Source organism: Salvelinus fontinalis, chromosome 10 (assembly GCF_029448725.1).
Source record: "Salvelinus fontinalis isolate EN_2023a chromosome 10, ASM2944872v1, whole genome shotgun sequence".
Taxonomy (NCBI): domain Eukaryota; kingdom Metazoa; phylum Chordata; class Actinopteri; order Salmoniformes; family Salmonidae; genus Salvelinus; species Salvelinus fontinalis.
The window spans coordinates 32,605,227-32,625,102 of NC_074674.1; the positions used below are offsets into that span (position 1 = coordinate 32,605,227).

Genomic DNA, 19,876 nt, shown 5'->3' on the forward strand with positions numbered 1-19,876 from the left:
CAGCATCAAATCAAATCAAATGTTATTTAAGTGTTAATGTAATCCTTTATGAAATACTGTGTCTGTGTGTATTGGAGAAACTTAGAGGGTTTTCATTGAGCCTCTCCACTCCACTCTGCCCTCAACACTCCCTGGGCACGCTCCTTTATTTGTCCAGTTAGCTGCTTAGGGTAAAATGGTTAGTCACTACTACCTACAGTGCTGTTGGAGTTTATTTATTTACTGTTTTGAACTGTTTTATTTATCTTGATAGAGCAGATGTCACCTAGTAAAGACACTAAAAACTCTCAACGACCATTTCAACTTTTGATGCTTTAGGGAAATGGTCAGATAATGGTTTTGATGCTGTGTTAAAATGAATTATTTATCGAAAGCCATTATTTTTGTTCCTTGGGAATTGGACACTTAGCATAGAAATACGTAGTACAGAGTGTGATTTAGGAGGGTTAATGCCATTCATTTATTTCAGCACTGTCACATATTCCAAAGCCTTTACCCTCTTAGGATTCAAGTAATGACCTACTTCAGGCCAGGATACCAGACAAGGGACCTTCATTACATAAGCATAAACATGACATACTGCAGCACCTTGGAAAATGTATCAACAAACTGTTATGTCACTTCATAAAGCCAGGTCTGAAACAATGCTTATGCAAGTATCATGAAGGCCTAATGCGTGGGCTTCAACCTTCATCCTAAGGAGATATTCCTTTCCAATGCTTGATTTAAATTCCAATAAATAATCCTCAAAGCCGTACAAATCTAAATGACAGTGTTCAAATAAAATATTGGAATGGCAGCAGCAGCAGATAATTCTACTTTGTCATAGCATACATATGCAGTGGTTGGACTACTACATTACAAGAGAAAATGTACTTATGGCTGAATGTACAGGCCAGATACTGGGTTAGTGTCCATTACGATATCATAATCATCAAAAATAAATGGATCTTGAACAAGTGAGTGGAAAAACTGAAAATAGCTTAGAGGGTACAGGAATAAATACAGATTTTTAATGCATAATAATATGTCATTATACTTGTATGTATGGCATGTCTTAATATATAATATTATGTATGCGGATAGCTGTTATTCCTGTTTGGTACATGTGCTGATCTGGAGCAGTTGCACGGTCAGTCCTATACACTCATTAGCCAAGATTTGAAGGGGCTTCAAAATCTCCCTAAATGACAGATACTATTTTATGATCAACAAGTATGATGCCAAGTGATACAAAACAGTGATACAATACAGAAGCTGATCCAAATATGATGCTTTACACAATAGCAGGATATGTGATAGCATAAGACAGCCTATCATTGTCATTCTAATCCAATTGAATTGATCATACAGAGGTTTGTAAGACTGTAGCATGACAAATTGGCTGTATATAGTAGTTATTGTATAGGGGAAAGTGTGCCTCCCAGGATACCCCGAGTCTTCAAAGCATCAGTGAATTGTTGGCTTGTGTTGAAAATGGGCTGTTGCTTTTTATCCTGTGTTTCAGGAGTATCTATAACCAGTGGATTGTCAGCTTGTGTTGTCAGGTTGTTTATCATTTTACCCTCAGTAAGTACTTGTAGGTCATTGATTGTTGTTGTCAGTGGGTCGTTGACTGGTGGTGTCAGTTGGTCGTTGATTGTTGCTGTCAGTTGGTCAATGATCTATGGTGTGAAGCAAGATATCTGTTGATGGCTTATTCTGTCCTGTCCAGTCTCTGAGTGGTACAGTATTCCCCTACAGTGCCATGGTACCGGCTCTGCACCTGTCCTCCACAGGGACTTCCAGCGGTGGCCTCTCTATGGTGGGGCCCGGCCCAGGCAAGGTGAGGTCGCTGGGGCTATAGGGGCAGACGGATATGCATTGCCGAGCTGTTGGGCCGGGCAGCCAGGATGTAGATGGCACTCTCCCTCAGGAAGTCATCCCAGCTCAGTGGTCTGGTGACGGGAACAGAGAGGAGGTTAGGGAGCCATATCCTCTAAACTGAGGTCAACTAAGGACAGACACACACACACACACACACACTCAAGCACGCATAGGCCTGCAAACACATAATTGTATTTATTACATACCTGTCATCTTTCTGAGTGCTTCTCTCACTGCTGGAGCTGGCTGGGCTACTGTCAGATATGGGGCCAACATGGCTAATACTGCAGCAGGAAAAGCACACACAAACAAGACAGACATATTCACTATACGCTACAATAGGTGGCATTGAGTTTCCAACATGTCTGCCAAGGACAAGACACCCTTTAGCTTTGAAAAGCAATTTGTTTCATCTGTGAAGAGGTCAGGTAGAAATCTAGTGCTAAAACCACATAAAAAATATCTCAGTGGGTTATTGAGACCAAATGGCTTTCTTCCAGGCCACAGCCCAACTCATGAATTATTAAAGATAGAGTAAGAGACAGGCTCACGGTTTGCTCTGCATTTAAACCTCTTCTATGAAAGATGAATACTTGAACACTTTCTGCTACATCCTCAGTCTTGTTGCACTCTCTGGCTTAATATTATGTATATATTATACACTGAGTAATCTCTATGTAAAAGCTGTAAAACACAGCAGACAGAGCACTTTGTTGTCTTGTCTGACCTAAGAGGTGAATTAGAATGCATGCTCGGGCCTTGGCGTAGGGACCAGACCCTTTCACATCCACTTGGCCCCCCGTGTCCTCTTAAAGCTGACGAGGGAAGCCTTCTAGAGCTTCTCACAGGAGAACAAAAGTTTGCCTTTTGATCCGTCTAATGAGAGGACTGGATATTTCTTATCCACAGCTCAAACCAACAGGGAATCATCATATGAAGGGCTCTTGGTGTATAAGCTAGACATCTCAATTGTTCTTGGACTTTTATAGATCCCACCTGTAGTGTTTGCTCTATGATTCCAGTATTCCCCAGATGGACTTTATCCTGGCCTTGGTGAGAGGGTGAGTGAAATTATGGGTGGAACGTCAAAAAGGAATAGGTCGTGTGAGATTACTTGTGGATTGAGGGCTTGAAGACGCTAAAGAGAAGAAAAAATACTGATAACCCATGCAGTGCTTTGTCACTTACCCACAATTCAGAGGAGAACACAATCCAATGAGTCTGAAGGATGGAAGATAAGGTGATAAGGCGGATGGAATGGTATGACATGACATATAACAGTGAAGGAGGCCAGTACAGGGTAGTCCATTCACACAGTCACACGCACGCACACACACACTGACTCAATCAGTGAATGATTGTGAATGAATCAGTACCTGGGAGAAATCTCCAATCACAGACAGTGCAATTATCCACACTGAGATGAGGAGCGGTGAGATGAAGAGAGGTGAGTGATAGAAATAAACCTAGCTAAAGTCAATTGTTCCATTCAGCTCAGAGCAGCCACGAACTAATGGGGTCAATGGGACTCCAAGATCTGGGTCTGACACCAATGATAAACATAAATATTCTACTCAAGGATTTATTGTGATGAATCTTGAACTGAAGGCAGCTCTGCAGAGTGGTCACTAGCTAGCACAGCCACAAAGTCATACAAATCTGATTTTAACCTTAAGCTTTACCCTGACATCAACCGCACTGCTAACCCTAATGCCTAACCCTAACCTTAAACTAATATCAAACACTCAGTTCTGCCTCCAGGGCAAGATTCATGACAGTTCGGCGTATGCATGACTTTCTCCATCAGAATTGTCATCAAACACTCTATTTCAATGATTTATTTTCCCTAACCGTGCACATGCATGCAAAGCAGAAAAGTTCATTCATCAGCTGCAACAGGGGAAATGAAACTGATGAAACCCCAGTAGATGAAACCCCAGTAGTTCACACCTCTCAGGCACAGTCATTGACGTTTCTGCATCTCACGCCACGTTAAATTAAACATCTCTTTGTTAAGTGTTATTAGTTCTAGAGTATGAAGCGGATTAAAGAGGCTTGAGGAATTTTTCACATTACCTTGTACTGATTGAGTTCTATTTTCCCCTTGAGTAGAAGCTCCTGACTGTGAGTCTGTGACAGACATTTAATTAACTTCTCAACCTCATCTCCTCTGGATGGATGGTTATGGGCTCAACAGTGTTGTGCTCACCTCACATTGCAGGACTGGGACTCCTTGCTGAGCTTCTGAAACCAGGACTGCTGGGCCCAGCGGGTCTCTGCTCCCGTGACCACACTGTCTTTATCCAGGTCCAAACTCATGAACACTGACCGCACATGGTCCCGCTCCTTAGCACTCAACAGCCGCACCAAGGAGTTCTGGGAACAAAGGCATCCAGAGGATGAGAGTTTGTGTGTGTGTGTGTGCCCTGGAGTGTGTGTATGCGTTTGTATGTGTCTATATGCACATGTGTGTCAATGTGTAACACACCACACTTGAATGCCACAGGTTTAGTGGGTTCTGATGGGTTCTGATACCTCTGTGCGGAACTTCTTGAGCACTCCAAGGGACTCGTGGTAGAGGAAGTCAGACCACTCGATCTGGCCCCTCTTCTCCGGGTCCAGGGCAGCGAACTGGGCCAACACCTCCTCCTCCTGCTCATCAGAGAGGTCCTTCTCAAACAGTTGCTTGGACACAAAGTGGCGGTACTGCAGCAGCTCATCTGACACCAGGCACGACTCTACACAGCAAGAGCAGTTCATCACAACACCCACTAATTAATCTCCACAAGCAGTGATCCAGATGCAATTAGTTTATGATTATTATTAATTTCACAAAGGCGAGAACGCCTGTCATTTATATCACACATTGCAATGGAAACCAGGCTGAAACATAGCGTGCAGTTTTATAGAAACCTGTAACAGACAATTGCTAAGAAATACATACAGTAACGAGTAGTTAAAGAGACATATTGATTATGACGTTGCCCTGTTGGGTGAGGTTTATGACCCTCCCATAAATACCTTTCCCACTATTCTCTCCACTCTACAGAATGGACTCTTGGAAAGGCCTTTGTTAACATAGAGAGAATATGGTAACATCTACAAGTTGGGGAATGGAACAATATTTCTGTAATACAACCAGTTGAAAGTGTCTGTTGGTACTTAAGAATATGATGTCAGATCAGTTGTTGTCTGGGACATTATCACTGATGACAGGACAACATAAATTGTATCTTGGAAAGTCTACACATTCTAGTTATCAGATTCACATGGATTTGTTGTGCAATTTAAATGTTTAAATATGAAACTATTTGTGAAAAGATTAAATACAATTTTAGCCTTCTAAATGAGAGAATTGTTTTCATAAGTAAACCATGCTCACTCAGTGGCCACGCCCAAGTGAACAGACATTGGTTGGAGAGGGATGAAACACGCCCTTCTCTTCTCCAGTATAAAAGCGCCCGTGACCCAATTCACATCAGACTAAGAAAACCCCAGCGTGAGCTGTGGTTGCGAATGGTTGAATAGCCACTCTACATAACAAAATTTACATGAGATTTACATCACGTGGAAGTGACGATCACCACGCTGGAAGGATGAATTTCTACTAGACCAGCCAGAATACAGCGCAAGCTGATTATGGTAATTTGGTATGAACTTTAAACTCTTATTTACTAAAGAAGTGATACATCCAAGATGCTGAGTTATCAGCTGCAGATGTAAATGTATGTGGCCTAAGAAAGGACAGACAATCTCCTGAGAACAACAGGGTACTTCAACGTATCCGCTCTACAACACTGACCAGAAAGATTCTTCAAAGGACAATGGCAATCTCTGGTGGGCAAACCAGTCTTCCATCTTCGACCCATCTATCGAAGCGCAGCTCATAGTAAATATAATCATGCATTTTCCTTTTCCGAAAGGGCGGTAATTAGAAAGCATAAGATTCTGTATTTACGGTAGCATAGCTTCTCAAGGTCTGATAGAGACCCAATCCCCTTTGCCCCTCAGTCTTCCCGCTCTTTTATTCAAACCCAACCCCCTTTCTTTGTGTAACCAGCTGTCATATCGGTTTCGTCCGCTAAGGACTTTTTCTTTTATGACATGATTAGTAATCGATGTATGATCTATCCTGTGTATATGTAATTCTGTGTGATTATTTAGGTATTTAGTAAATAAATAATTAAGCCAATTTTTGTATTGCTGATTCAACTTGTTAGCCAGGGTTCGTGCAGATAACCAAGAATTTTACGACGTTCAGATGAGACTGAATAAGGTGATGATTAATAATTAACTGCTATTGATATAAAAGATCTTCAGATCTTTAAGAGTTTATTCGGGAAGACAGCTGCTCTATAAACACTCTTCCGTGGTGCCCCAGGTTATTATCAAGTTAACTGTTGCATAGTTTAATTCGATCATGTAATCTTTCAAACATTTGGTAATCGATTTGATAAAATAGCCTGTCATATAATTTAATCAGTCAGAGACACGACATTGTGCATTACAAAAACAGAGAGCTTTTGGCACGATTCTGTTCTCACTAACCTTTTGCTTATATGCTGAGGGTTGGCCCAGATATGCTTGAAGTGAATAAGAACAACCTGTATACACAACGTACTGGGGGTAAAAGAATATCCCAATGCCCCAGGGCAGTGATTGGGGTCACTGCCCTGTGTAGGGTGCCGTCTTTCGGATGGGACGTTAAACGGGTGTCCTGACTCTCTGAGGTCATTAAAGATCCCATGGCACTTATCGTAAGAGTAGGGGTGTTAACCCCGGTGTCCTGGCTAAATTCCCAATCTGGCCATCAAACCATCACGGTCACCTGATAATCCCCAGTTTACAATTGGCTCATTCATCCCCCTCCTCTCCCCTGTAACTATTCCCCAGGTCGTTGCTGCAAATGAGAACGTGTTCTCAGTCAACTTACCTGGTAAAATAACGGTGAATAAATAAATAAATAAATTGATCTATTATTCACTGTCTACAGTGCTATACCCATTAAGGCCTACTTGTCCCAGATAATGCAGATCTGTCGCCTGTGTAATGCATTGTTTTCTAGAGGTGCAGCACAAGCACCATGACTGACCAGGGATGATCTTGCACTGCTTGAAGGTTTCCATCAGGCTGTACATCTCCTCTTCAGTCAGGAGCAGGTTCACATTGTCCTATGGGAGAAAGGGGCAAAGGTCACTGTTAATAGGGAGAGATCTGATACAAACTCATGTCTGAAGCTAATTAAGTACGGGTCAGCACAAAGTGTGCCCCGCTGCCCTCATATGCGCTATAATGGAGCATACCCTAATGGATTCATGTGCTGTGTGTCTAAATTCAGTTCAGGGTGCGTCAGAAATGATCCAGAATGCCTTCGTGTGCTTATTATGCAGTTTCTCAGAAGCTATTTTTATAGACAAGTGTGTCAAGTGTGTACTAGATGTTTTGGAATAAACTACCATGGTAATAGGAAAATGTAAGCCTAGCAGCCATTTTACTACACTCCTTGGCGAGGGTACAGTTCAGGTCGAACACATTAAACCTTCTATTAAGTGAATCATCTGCAGCAGGTGTGTGGAGGATGCTAAGTCTCTCTACGCTGTCTATCTCTGATGTGCAGGTTGAGAGGAGGGAGTTGGAGGATGAGAATGAGGGACGGTAATAATTGGGGTGGATAATTGGCCATGATATGGGAAATCTCTGGATAGCCCAGGGTTATGGAAATCAGGCCGTTTGATTTCCAGTAGCATCACCTCCGAAAATGTATTTTGTTTAAAGATTTTATGCACTAATACGGAGATCAAAACAGGAGTCCAAAACTAGGGCTTTGTGTGTGCTCTTTGCATTCTTGCTAACCCCTTAAAGGAATCAAATAAACAATAGTTCCAGGAAAGACAGGCGTATCCCTTAAATGGTTTATTCCTCACATGTATGCTAAAGAGTCCAAACTTTGCTTGCCAGATATCATAAAATAAACTCTTCCTATGTGCCACTGATTTGGAACTGTGGTGCTGGGATGTAAGAACAGGAGCACACCAGAAGAGTAGGGGGTGCAAGAGTGGTGAATCAAATCTGGGGACTGCTCAAAATGGCCTGCTGGGTGACATTTGTACTTTTCCAGGATTTGCGTAAACACACTGCGTTCAATACGGATCTGCAAATAAACCCATAAATGTGAGTGCATTGATCAGCTGTGTACCATAGTCACTCACTCTCACTCGATATCCACAGTGCTCAATCTCCTCAGCACGGGGAAACTGCTGACTTCATGTTTAAAGAGAGAAAGTTTTTCTGTATCTGTTCGTAGTGGGATGTGTTGAACTGGGTGTCTAGTTAAACACCACAACCCACTTTCTTGGTTTGTGTTTGTGTATTCTCTGGCAGGTTTGTTAAACTATTGCTCAAGATCAGTTCATGGTGAAAAAAATCCCATTTGAAATCCTCAGGAAGCATAACTAATCATAAGTGTCAACAATAGAAATCAATTGGATTACGCGCACTAGATGTTTCCGATTTATATTTTAATCTCCCTAGTAATGCTTAAAGTTTTTTAAATGTATTTGTTCATCCACAATCCGAACAAGTTTAAATACAGTAGGTTACTCTATCCTGAGCACTAGGGGGAGTTATAAATGATTATACATGATTACAAGCAATTCATTATTATGTTAAGCAACCACACTAAAATAATAGGGACACGAGGGTGACTTTTTGGTCGCCTCGATAGTGAAAAAGTCTAGTCAGTGGTGACGGCAGCACCAGCTCTCACCACCTCAGGCAAATCCCCAAGCCACATGACTGTGGATGAGAGGAGATGTGAGAATAACACAACACCAAAGCTGTGAAATTACATTTCAAAGGGGACATTTTGGATGACTTTCCCAGGCGATAAAATAAATTGTGTTTGTTTCTGAAGCTTCGATGACAGTTCTTAGATCTCAACTCTTCATACATGAAAAGGTGTATTTTTCTCACTGTCACTTTCATCTTCTTCTACTATCACGCTTCTCTTCACTTTCTCCCTCACACTCATGCTGATTGTGACCCAGCGAGGAACAAGTCAATTGGCCCTATCGATGTCCCTTCTCAAACTGCCTAAAAATGGCCTCTTTTGTACTCATCAAAGTCTCTCAATTCAGCTTCAACTCTCACAGTTTGCAAATATACGGATGTAGGATCCTAATTTGAGCCAGTTCGCTACAGCAGGAAAATAATCCGTCAGCAACAGGAAATGTTCATTATTATGTGGATTATAATTATTGGACATTTTTTGTAGGATTTTATTACATTTTGCGTAAGGGAAAATCAAGTCTGAAATTTCAAAGTGGAAATTACAAACTTCAGAAGGCTTTTTTAATTCTCAAATACACTACAAGTAAATTCTCCTGCAACAGACGGATCAAATTAATATCCTACATCTGTAAGATAAGCTCTCTACTTTAGTCTGAAGAGCACTTTAGGAAATGCACCCTTATGCCGTCTGTACTTTAATTTTACCATATTGCACATTGCTTCTCCAAAGATTAGTGGAGTGTCCTTCATGTTGAAGACAAGCTATTTAATTCATTATGAGATTAAGAATCTTGGCACACATTCAACATTGCCTCCAAATGATGTATTACTGGCTTTTTATAAACATACACTTGGGAAAGAGGATCTGGCTGGAAGTATCGTAAGAGAATGCACTTATATACAGATGTGTGTGTGGGTGCAAGGTGTGTTCAGGTTCATAAAGTGTGTGTTGTTTACAGTTGTGTCTGTTATAGTAACAGTAGTGGGTATGCATCATACAAAGGTGAAATAGCAGTCTTTGTGGAGTGTGGTTGGTCTTCGTGAATAGCCAATAGGAGGTGATTATTGACTGAGTGACTGACGCAGTAGTAGCAGCTCCAGCCTGTCGCGGTGTGAGCTGTCTCCCTCATCTCCTGCAGGAGTTCAGGGCGCAGGTAGCCCATTTCACTCAGACAGCCATCATGGAAGACCCTTGTGCAGGTCCTGCAGGGAAACAGGTCGTCGGCCGTCCACACCTCACACACCTCACACATCTCATCGTTCACCGGCTGGGGAAAAGGCAAATCAGGTCATTGGGTTAAAGACCATACTCCTAATGCAAGAGGTGGGGGTTGAATCCTACGTGGGAGACTTGTGATTTCTGTTCCAAATCCACTAGCTGAAAGATCCATCTACTGTATATGTCTGAGAATCATATGAAGTCACTGACTTATCCAAATGACTAAGTAGTATGGGCTGAAAAGAGGATGTTGAACCTATAACGGTAAATTAATATCTACTTCACCAGAGAAAGATGAACTCGTGAATACCATTTTTATGTCTCTGAGTGCAGTATGAAGGAAGTTGCTAACTAGCACTAGCATGCTAGCAGATAAGACTTCCATAGACGTCCAGTCATTGCGCTAAAGCTAGTTAGCATTGGCTCGCGAAACTACCTCTAACTTCCTTCATATTGGTCACAGAGACATACAAATGGTATCCACAAGTTCATCTAAGTAGGAAAGTAGATAAAGGGTTTCATTCCCCAAATCCCAAAGCATCCATTTAACATATTTTCATAATCAAACTTTCATACCCACTCCATTAAGCTTCTCCATTAGGGTTTAAATATAGAAATAATCCCCTGTGACACACCTCTCTCTCACAAAGACTGTCAGAAAGACCAGCTTTGAATCACATGTCACCATGTTGAAGGCTAGCTGTTCTCTCCTGAATGTTACAGGCTAGACAGGTTATTGGATTGATCAAACAGTGAATGCAAAGAATGTTGTGTCAATACTGCCATACACTCAAACAATATGATTCAAGTTTAGATTCAAAGCACTGTTTTATTTCATAGTAACTTAAGTGTCATTTTAGAGTCATCAGTTTTGTGTCTCTCTTTCAGGTGATTTCAGGTCCATGCCTCAGGACTCCATTCACAGGCAGAAGACGTTTGACTGTCTACACAGTCAATGTTATTATAGCGGGAACTTATACCATAGCACAGTCAGTCAGTCTCTTAGTATTAACCTCTAATACTGCTTTGACGTCAGGATGAAAAAAGTTACTATCGTCACAGTCTTATGGACTGACCTTGTCCAACCTGGACCCTTACAGGTGACTATAGCCAGAAGGAATCATACCTCCCCCATACTCAATACTCAAACCTTTTCCTAGAGATATAGTGGTCTATACTCTCATCACATTATGAAACAGATGTAACTCAACAATAGTTTCTAGCTATCTTGTCTGGTATCATTATGTGTGAGGATCCTAGCTACAGTTATCTGTAGAGAGCCTGATAGGAAAGGATAAGTTTCTCTATTGATTTTACCCAATCATGAAGGAGGCTGAAATTGCCTGCTGTCACGCCCTGACCGTAGAGAGCGTTTTATGTCTCTATTTTGGTTTGGTCAGGGTGTGATTTGGGTGGGCAGTCTATGTTCTATGGGGCGGAGCATTCACAGGCCGGTGTGCTCGGTGCCAGCGTCCCGCATTTGCCGGGTGGAAGCTGGCATCCAGCCAGAACAGGTGAGGACAGCTCGGCGCTCGAGACCGCCAGTGCGCCTCCATGGCCCAGTGTATCCGGTGCCTCGGCCAAGGAAGAGGCCTCCTGGATGTCTCCCCAGCCCGGTGAATCCTGTGCCTGCCTCCTGTCCGGAGCTGACAGAGTCCTGTCCGGAGCTGCCAGAGTCCTGTCCGGAGCTGCCAGAGTCCTGTCCGGAGCTGCCAGAGTCCTGTCCGGAGCTGCCAGAGTCCTGTCCGGAGCTGCCAGAGTCCTGCCCGGAGCTGCCAGAGTCCTGCCCGGAACTGCCAGAGTCCTGCCCGGAGCTGCCAGAGTCCTGCCCGGAGCTGCCAGAGTCCTGTCCGGAGCTGCCAGAGTCCTGTCCGGAGCTGCCAGAGTCCTGCCCGGAGCTGCCAGAGTCCTGCCCGGAACTGCCAGAGTCCTGCCCGGAGCTGCCAGAGTCCTGTCCGGAGCTGCCAGAGTCCTGTCCGGAGCTGTCACGCCCTGACCGTAGAGAGCGTTTTATGTCTCTATTTTGGTTTGGTCAGGGTGTGATTTGGGTGGGCAGTCTGTGTTCTATGTTCTATGATTTTCTATTTCCTATGTGTTTGGCCGGGTGTGGTTCTCAATCATAGGCAGTTGTCTATCGTTGTCTCTGATTGAGAACCATGCTTAGGTAGTCTTTTCCCACCTGTGTTTTGTGGGTAATTATTTTCCGTGTGTGTTTGTGTGCACCTCGGTTGCGTCACGTTGTTTGCTGTTTACCTGTTTGTTTTTTGGATTGTTTCGATTTCACTTTCATTAAAAGGATGTGGAACTACATGCACGCTGCGCCTTGGTCGATTTATGACATGGAGTGACACCTGCCAATATCATAATTATATCTGATTCCACCAAGACTTTCAGTACTTCCTTGATGACTAATCTACAAAAAACACAGCACTGCTAATTTTCCTCTCTTATGTGAAGTATCCTACAGCTCCAAACATTAACAATTTAATTTAGGGCTGATATCTGTTATCTATTATCTTTCGTAACAAGTATTATGTTCATCTTTATAACTACAGCGACTGAAAAGACTGCAACACTTAACAAAGAGCTGCAGTTAGTTTCAGAACGTGTGGCAAGGAATAAGATAGTCCTAAATATTTAAAAAACTAAAAGCGTTGTATTTGGGACAAATCATTCACTAAACCCTAAACCTGAACTAAATCTTGTAATGAATAATGTGGAAATTGAGCAAGTTAAGGTGACTGTCAAACATATATATTGGTCAAAACATATTGATACAAGAGTAACTAAAATGGGGAGAAGTCCATTATCAACAAGGCAGGTCCTACAGGTCCTAGTTTTGTCGCACCTGGACTACTGTTCAGTTGTGTGGTCAGAAAATTACAATTGGCTCAGAACAGGGCAGCATGGCTGGCACTTAAATGCACAAGGAGAGCTATAATTAATGATATGCATGTCAATCTCTATTGGCTCAAAGTGGAGGAGAGTTTTTGTAAGAAGTGTTGACATGTTGAAAACACCGAGGTGTCTGTTTAAATGACTAGCACACAGCTCAGACACCCATGCATACCCCACAAGACATGCCACCAGAGGTTTCTTCACAATCCCAAAGTCCAGAACAGACTATGGGAGACGCACAGTACTACATAGAGCCATGACTACATGGAACTCTATTCCACATCAGACACACGCATATGCACACAAGCGCTAGCACACACACTCTACACACACGCACATTATAATATTCTTGTATTATACATTTTGTATTGTAGATATGTAGTGGTGTAATAATGTTATATGATAAACTGTTTTATATTTTGTTTTATGTGTAATGTAAGTGCCTTTATGGGTATGGACCTCAGGAAGAGTAGCTGCTGCCTTGGCAACAGCTAATGGGGATCCTTAATAAATACAAATACAAATAACAATATTCTGTTGCTGCTACAGTATTGCCATCCGTTTCAGTAACATCTTAATCTTAATGTTTTGTCTGCTCCTCTCTAGTCTGTCCCTGCAGCTGTAACATATTATTCCTCATAGTCCACTCTCTGTTCTACTTTTTGTTTCTGATGAGCACCATTAGAGTGATTTAAAGCATAAAAACAATCCCAATCCTCTCTGAGAGTCCTATTATAAAAGTCTGCTCTTCCTAATAGCCACAAGCGGCTAATTTGTCATCTGGTCCAGTCCTGAACCCCGCCCCCGTCTCTGACCACTTCAGGACCCCTATTAGTCATGGTGACCCTGGGATGTGAGGCAGAGGCCAAGGCCTCCTCACTGAGACAGCCTGAGCACCTGCCCACACAACAGCATTCTCTCTATGAAGAGCATTTAGATGCCAACACAAAGGCTCTACCGTAGAGTAGAGGGAAAATAGCTGGTGTGACAAAAGCATACATCTTTTTTCAAAAACACATTATCTCACCTATGGGGGGAAATGCTAAAGACTCAGCATACTTAACAGATGTTTAGGTCTCTTTTCAGTCTAAACATCCTAACTCAACTGGAGTTCACGGAGATAAGTCTGGTGTTGCCATGGTAATTCCTTCTCACATATATCTTAAAAATTCAGGGGTTTAAAGAACAAAGTAAACCCTTTATTGTACTGTATCCCACACTATCTTACCTGCTCTCTCTGTCCCAGTGCTATCTCCATAGGCTGGTCAACGTTGGCATCTCTCTTGGGACGTACAAAGGCAGGTGGGGTGAGCTGATGGCCGGTCTTGTCCAGATCTTCAGGCTCCACCCCCTTCCCGTCCCGTAACCTATTCCAGGCCTCCTGGTTGACCTTACACTCGTCCCTGGAGGGGGCCGCAGTTGCAGCCTGCTGGGAGGTCCCTGAGGGCCCCGCTTTGCTGTCTGCCTCTCTGTGCTCTGCCTCCTCCTTCTCCTTCAGGTTGGGTGGTGGCGAGGCTTCAGTTGGCCCCTCTCTTTCCTCTTTGGATCCTTCCCCCTGGTTTGTTGTGGATGGGGCGCGTTCCTTTACCCCTTGCTGAAAGGCGGAGACGACTGAGGTGCATTTCTGCACCTTCTCCACCTGATGCTTCTTAGACATGAGCACTCCCATGACTACGTGTAGAGAGAGAGAGAGAGAGAGAGAGAGAGAGAGAGAGAGAGAGAGAGAGAGAGAGAGAGAGAGAGAGAGAGAGAGAGAGAGAGAGAGAGAGGAGAGAGAGAGAGAGAGAGAGAGAGAGAGAGAGAGAGAGAGAGAGAGAGAGAGAGAGAGAGAGAGAGAGAGAGAGAGAGAGAGAGAGAGAGAGAGAGAGAGAGAGAGAGAGAGAGAGAGAGAGAGAGAGAGAGAGAGATGGGTACTCATTACTGTGCATGGCATACATTTTGTTTGAGAGATATGGCTAATTGGACTAGTCATTTTATCAAGAGTTACGATTAAAGTGATATGTTGACCAACTTTGTGTGTGTGTGTGCGTGTGCATAATGGTTCCATTCTCAGGTACAGTTACACATCCCACTGGGCACACACTGGTTGATCCAACGTTGTTTCCATGTCATTTCAACATGGACTAGACGTTGAATTGAAGTCTGTGCCTCGTGGGATCATTATCTATCACCAGACTGAGCTCAGCCATTCCTGGTCCTGGATTGCCGCCATTAATGCTCATCAATCACATTAAATTACTTTTAATATGAGCATTAAACATAAATCAACAAAAAAAATGAATGGGAAGAGTAGAACAAAACACAGTAATCTTCAGTGGCTCCTGTAACAAACAAAGAACTCCTTTCGCTTATTCCACTCGGCTCATTCGAGACCATGAATTCAGTTATTGAAAAGGGGGCTGTTGGGGATTCAAGTTGATTACATGGTACTTAGAGGACACGTGTCGCGATCTGAAATGCAATCTCATCCAGCCACGCTCCAGATAAGTGGTTGTGTGAAATCCAATCCCATTCATCTAGAGTACCACGGGAGTGCTTCCCTGCCTCTGTCCTTTCCTCTCTTTCTCAGTTAGCTCTAATATGACTACAGTTTTGAGGCTTCTGTGCGTGGGCCTTCTTGGTATATTACTGAATCTTGCTCAATGACAGGATTTGGAGGATAGGACACTCTTCCCAAACACCCATCGGCCTTGACTGCCTTTACTGGTACAGCCTCTTTCTGTGGAACTAGCAGCTCAGACAGATGGACGGGTGGACAGTCAGACTGACAGACAGGGAGCAGGGGAACATAGTGTGAACACAAGCTCATCAAAGTATTTTGAGTGCCAGGAAGAAATGATTATGCTGCTGTAATTAATCTCAGCCAGTGATGTGTCCATCATCCTCCAGAGTGTTGAGGTGACGGGGGACGGGTGACACATCAAACAGACAGACACAGTAATGAGGCTCTATGATAGACTATCTAACAGGGCATCCGAGGAGAACCACAGGAAGGCCACAGTCAAGCTCCACTAGAGGCCATCCCTGGCTGACCAGACCTGGCACAAACACACTTCCATCCTGATTAAAAGGACCTGGCACCCCCTGATAGACATAAGACATTATCCACCTTTCATTACGTAACATCCTCCCATGGAGATAGAGCTGGAGCCTCCGCTGCTCACAGAGAGACTGAGCAGTGTAGGAGACCTCACCGTTTTGAGGTTAACTTGTGAATTATAAACGAGGGCCTTATTTATTGTTCTTCTGTGGGCAAGTCAAAGCTGACACACCTGGGTCAGTGTTTTGTACACTGATGTAATAAAGGGATTTAGAAATCTGCCACTGGTTACCTAGCAGGTCTTCTAACCCAAAGCTTTTGCCATGAAACTGTCAAAAATGCAAAACATTTGAACATTATACTTCCCCTCACACTTGACTGATGTTTTCATAAGAGTGTCTTACACTAATCTTACCTCAGGAGACACTCAGAATGCGAGAATTCATAGATGTGAAGACTGTATTTATTTACAAACGGGACTAAAGACTTAAAATATCTGGAGGGTGGCAAACAACTATCTTTGGCCCACATACTACAACGCAGGCTAAATCCATAGAAATGAGGAGGAGTGCTGGGGTTCCCTCGGGCTGTGTGTTCACTAGCTTCCTACAGGAGCAGCTGCCTGTGCTGCTCTGCACAGAAGGTTGGACCACTCTGAATGGTTTAAATGCCCCTGGATAAAAATAAGAAGTAGATGGGGAGGAAAACATGGCCACTCCTTGGGACAGGACTTGATACATGGCAGGACTTGATGCAATCCCATTCTGAACAAGCTCCACCGCAACAGTCTGGATATTCTCCCACTAGGTCTCGAGATACTGTATGGGCAGAATTCTAGGCACTTTTATGGGCACTTGCATCTTTCATATTGTTGCATATAACAAGACTCGTAAAGCCTATGGTGAACTGGGTACATAGTGTAACACAGCAGGAATAATGATTGTGCAGTGTTTTTGGCAGAGCTACAGCAAATAGAATTTGCACAAGCTAAATAAGAGCACTTTCACATAGAGTGATAAAGTCTGAATGTATTTGTGTTGCCTATAGAAACAGTTGAATCAGTTTTATTAGCTTGTCAGCTTTAACAAAGACATCTGGGTTTGCTATATGAAGCAAAGCACCCAATGGTGGTGAACAGGATGGCTGGAGCTCACAGCACTGTCTTGGTGTAATGAAATATTGATACTTTTGGAGGAAGATGGCGCCATGGTGCTCTTTAAATCCCTCTGATCTAGCTCTCGCTCCCAGTAATCCCTTTTGTAGGCTCTCTACACTCCACTGGTCAGACATGGTTTATCAGAACGAGACCATGTCTGGCATTGCCAGCCCTGCTCAGAGCCCACTGAAGGGAAGTGATACAATAAACAGTACCATAATTCACCAACACAACACTGTGCACCAATGAAAGCCAGTCAATTTGATTTGACATTTATTTTGAACGTTTCATGCATAATACCCCCCAAAATACTTGAAGTCCTTGGGTGTAATAGAGAATCTATTTTTGTCCCGCAGAGACGACGTTTTGGCAAAGGCAGAGTGTATGCAAAACAGGACATTCATCTTGGGTTGGAATTAGAATGGGTTGGCTCCTGTGAGCCTTGTAAAACAGTGTATTAGGGGATGATTAGGACAACTTGGTTGTCCATTAGTTTTCCGTCAGACACCTCATCTGCACAGGTGTCACTGTGGAATGTCATTCACGTTAAGCTCCTACAATAGCAATCTTTTATCCTGCGTTATGCAAACTGGTGGATTTAAGAGAATCTGTTTAATCTAGACTATTTGTACAGGCTTTTCCCAACAGACAGTTTATTATCATAAAGAACAGATCTAGTTTCTGTAATGAACCCAGTTTGACAGTAGGGGTTAAGGTGCTGGGTCTGACTACAGAGTTGGTTGTCCATGTGACAGTAGTGACATGTTTTTCTTCACAGGTCCATTCTCGGTATGTGCAGATTAGAATCCCAACCAGTCCTCCTTTTCATGCCGGGATTGTGGGGGGAGATTAATTGAATGGGGGCGCCACATAGCATTTCTGTTCATGGGAATGAATCCCATTTAGCCAAGGATCTCATCCATGGACCCGCAGAGCAAAGACCTGGAACTAATTACACTAACGAGTTCAACCAGGCCAGGCCTTCACCAGTGAGCAGAATTGTAAACACAAATACAAGCACACACAAAACAACCATACACACACACAAAACAACCACACACACACACACACACACACACACACACACACACACACACACACACACACACACACACACACACACACACACACACACACACACACACACACACACACACACACACACACACACACACACACACACACACACACACACAACAACCACACACACACACCCACACACACAAAAACCACCCACACACACAAAACAACCACACACACACACACACTGGTAAACATACACAAAAATGCTCACTGTCTCCCTGACCTGCTGGGATTCCATATCTCTGGTACACCGAGAACACAGAAGCGCCTGGAAGTGGAGGAATTTAATTCTAAATGCATCCTTAGAGAGGAGTCCCCATGTTGGCATTCACAGGCTGCCAGGCAAACTGAGAGGCTGTGCCAGTGCCAGCCAATACACTGAGGCTGAGAGAAGCTGACAATGGGCACTGTGCAAAAGGCAGGAGATCTGTCACAGGCTGTGGAGCAGGACTCAGTCCAGGGCACTAGAACTCCCCACGCACAGGGCCTGTGTTTATCCAAGGATTAGCCCAGGATGGGACACACAGTCTGTAGTAGTACTGAACCAAAGGTAGGTTGAACCACTCAACAGAGGTTATAATGCATGACATAATCATGTGTGGCTAGGATCCGCACCCGTCTGAGAGCTGACCTTGATCGGCTGCAAAACGGTCTGATGCCAAGCCTACATTACACACCCGCAAATGTGTGTTTCACCCTGGTTGCACATAAAGAGATGGGAGGAAATTCATGACACTAGACCACTAAATCCTGCCTATGAATGTTCATTTTAAAACACAGCCATCAATCATTGTCTGATAAAGAAAAATTCTATAGCTTCTGCAATAACCCCAGATTCGATTCGAGCCTTGTCATCCTTGATGCATCAATCAAAAAGTAATTGGAAATGCAACTGTGAAACGTTGTGTTATGGAACAATTTTGCTGTTAGTCTCTGTCATATTGAAAATATAAATAAACGGAATTTACCTGAGATAAAAATCGGACAACTCTCCACGGTGACTTGAGAATTCCTTGTTTCTTGTGCCTCACGCACGGCTACCCAGCATTTTAAGGCTTCGATTGAATGAAAAGTAGGCGATGTGCGGGTTTAGCTTACTCGTGTTTCTTTACCACAATGCATTGAATGGTATTTTATGTATGCGTGACACTCACTCAAATAGCCTCACTTACAAATCTATAGTGCAAATGTGATCTAAATAACCTGTAGCATAGGTGATAAGAGTGATACGAGTCCGTCAAAAAGATTGCGTGGACAGCTCCAGTGCTGAAATCTCTTTCTTGTCACTTGCGCGTGTGGAGAGCTACAGGGCAACTCTGTCGAAAATGCAGCCGAATGCACAGCACAGTTACAGCGAGACAGAAGTTGAACCATGAAGCAATGCTATTCACTATTCGGACCCACACTAACAACGAGCCTTGCTAGTCAGTCAATCGAATGTATTGAGGAACTAGATAACTTGTAGGCTACTCAATCTAAAATGTTACCTTCTTGATTCGCCGAGGACCAGATAAAAACCCCGCTTGTGCCAGAATACACTAATAACCAATAACCTCCCAGAAAGGTTGAAACGTCATATATGGGAGTGTTGAGGCTTTTACAGCCCCACTCAAACCTCCCATGAATCAATATCATCATCTCAGACAACATCATGATGCAATATAGAGATCTAATGGGAGCCTATAGTAAAATGTAAGTTCAGGCATCTTCCAAATGCACTGAAAATGATACTTTGATATATTAAATTACAGCCATGCACATTTAAACTGAGAGGTGAGAGAGGCGATTGGAAAATAAATGGGAGTATGGCATAACATCATATCTA

General features: G+C 43.3%; 1 protein-coding gene across 2 annotated transcripts; it reads right to left on the reverse strand.

Moving 5' to 3' along the window:
• Positions 1-436: 436 nt before the first annotated feature.
• LOC129864057 (PHD finger protein 24-like) lies at positions 437-19,634 on the reverse strand. 2 transcript variants are annotated; one of them, XM_055936610.1, is made up of 8 exons: positions 19,539-19,634; positions 14,001-14,443; positions 9,738-9,923; positions 6,959-7,037; positions 4,402-4,604; positions 4,076-4,242; positions 2,073-2,150; positions 437-1,937 (listed from the first exon to the last, which is right to left on the reverse strand). In XM_055936610.1, exons 2-8 carry the CDS (start codon positions 14,439-14,441, stop codon positions 1,841-1,843), a joined length of 1,251 nt encoding a protein of 416 aa, XP_055792585.1. In that variant the 5' UTR covers positions 14,442-14,443; positions 19,539-19,634; the 3' UTR covers positions 437-1,840. The 2 variants fall into 2 exon arrangements, with proteins under 2 accessions (XP_055792585.1, XP_055792586.1); XM_055936611.1 differs by having other exon boundaries at positions 19,020-19,614.
• Between the last annotated feature and the right edge of the window lie 242 nt (positions 19,635-19,876).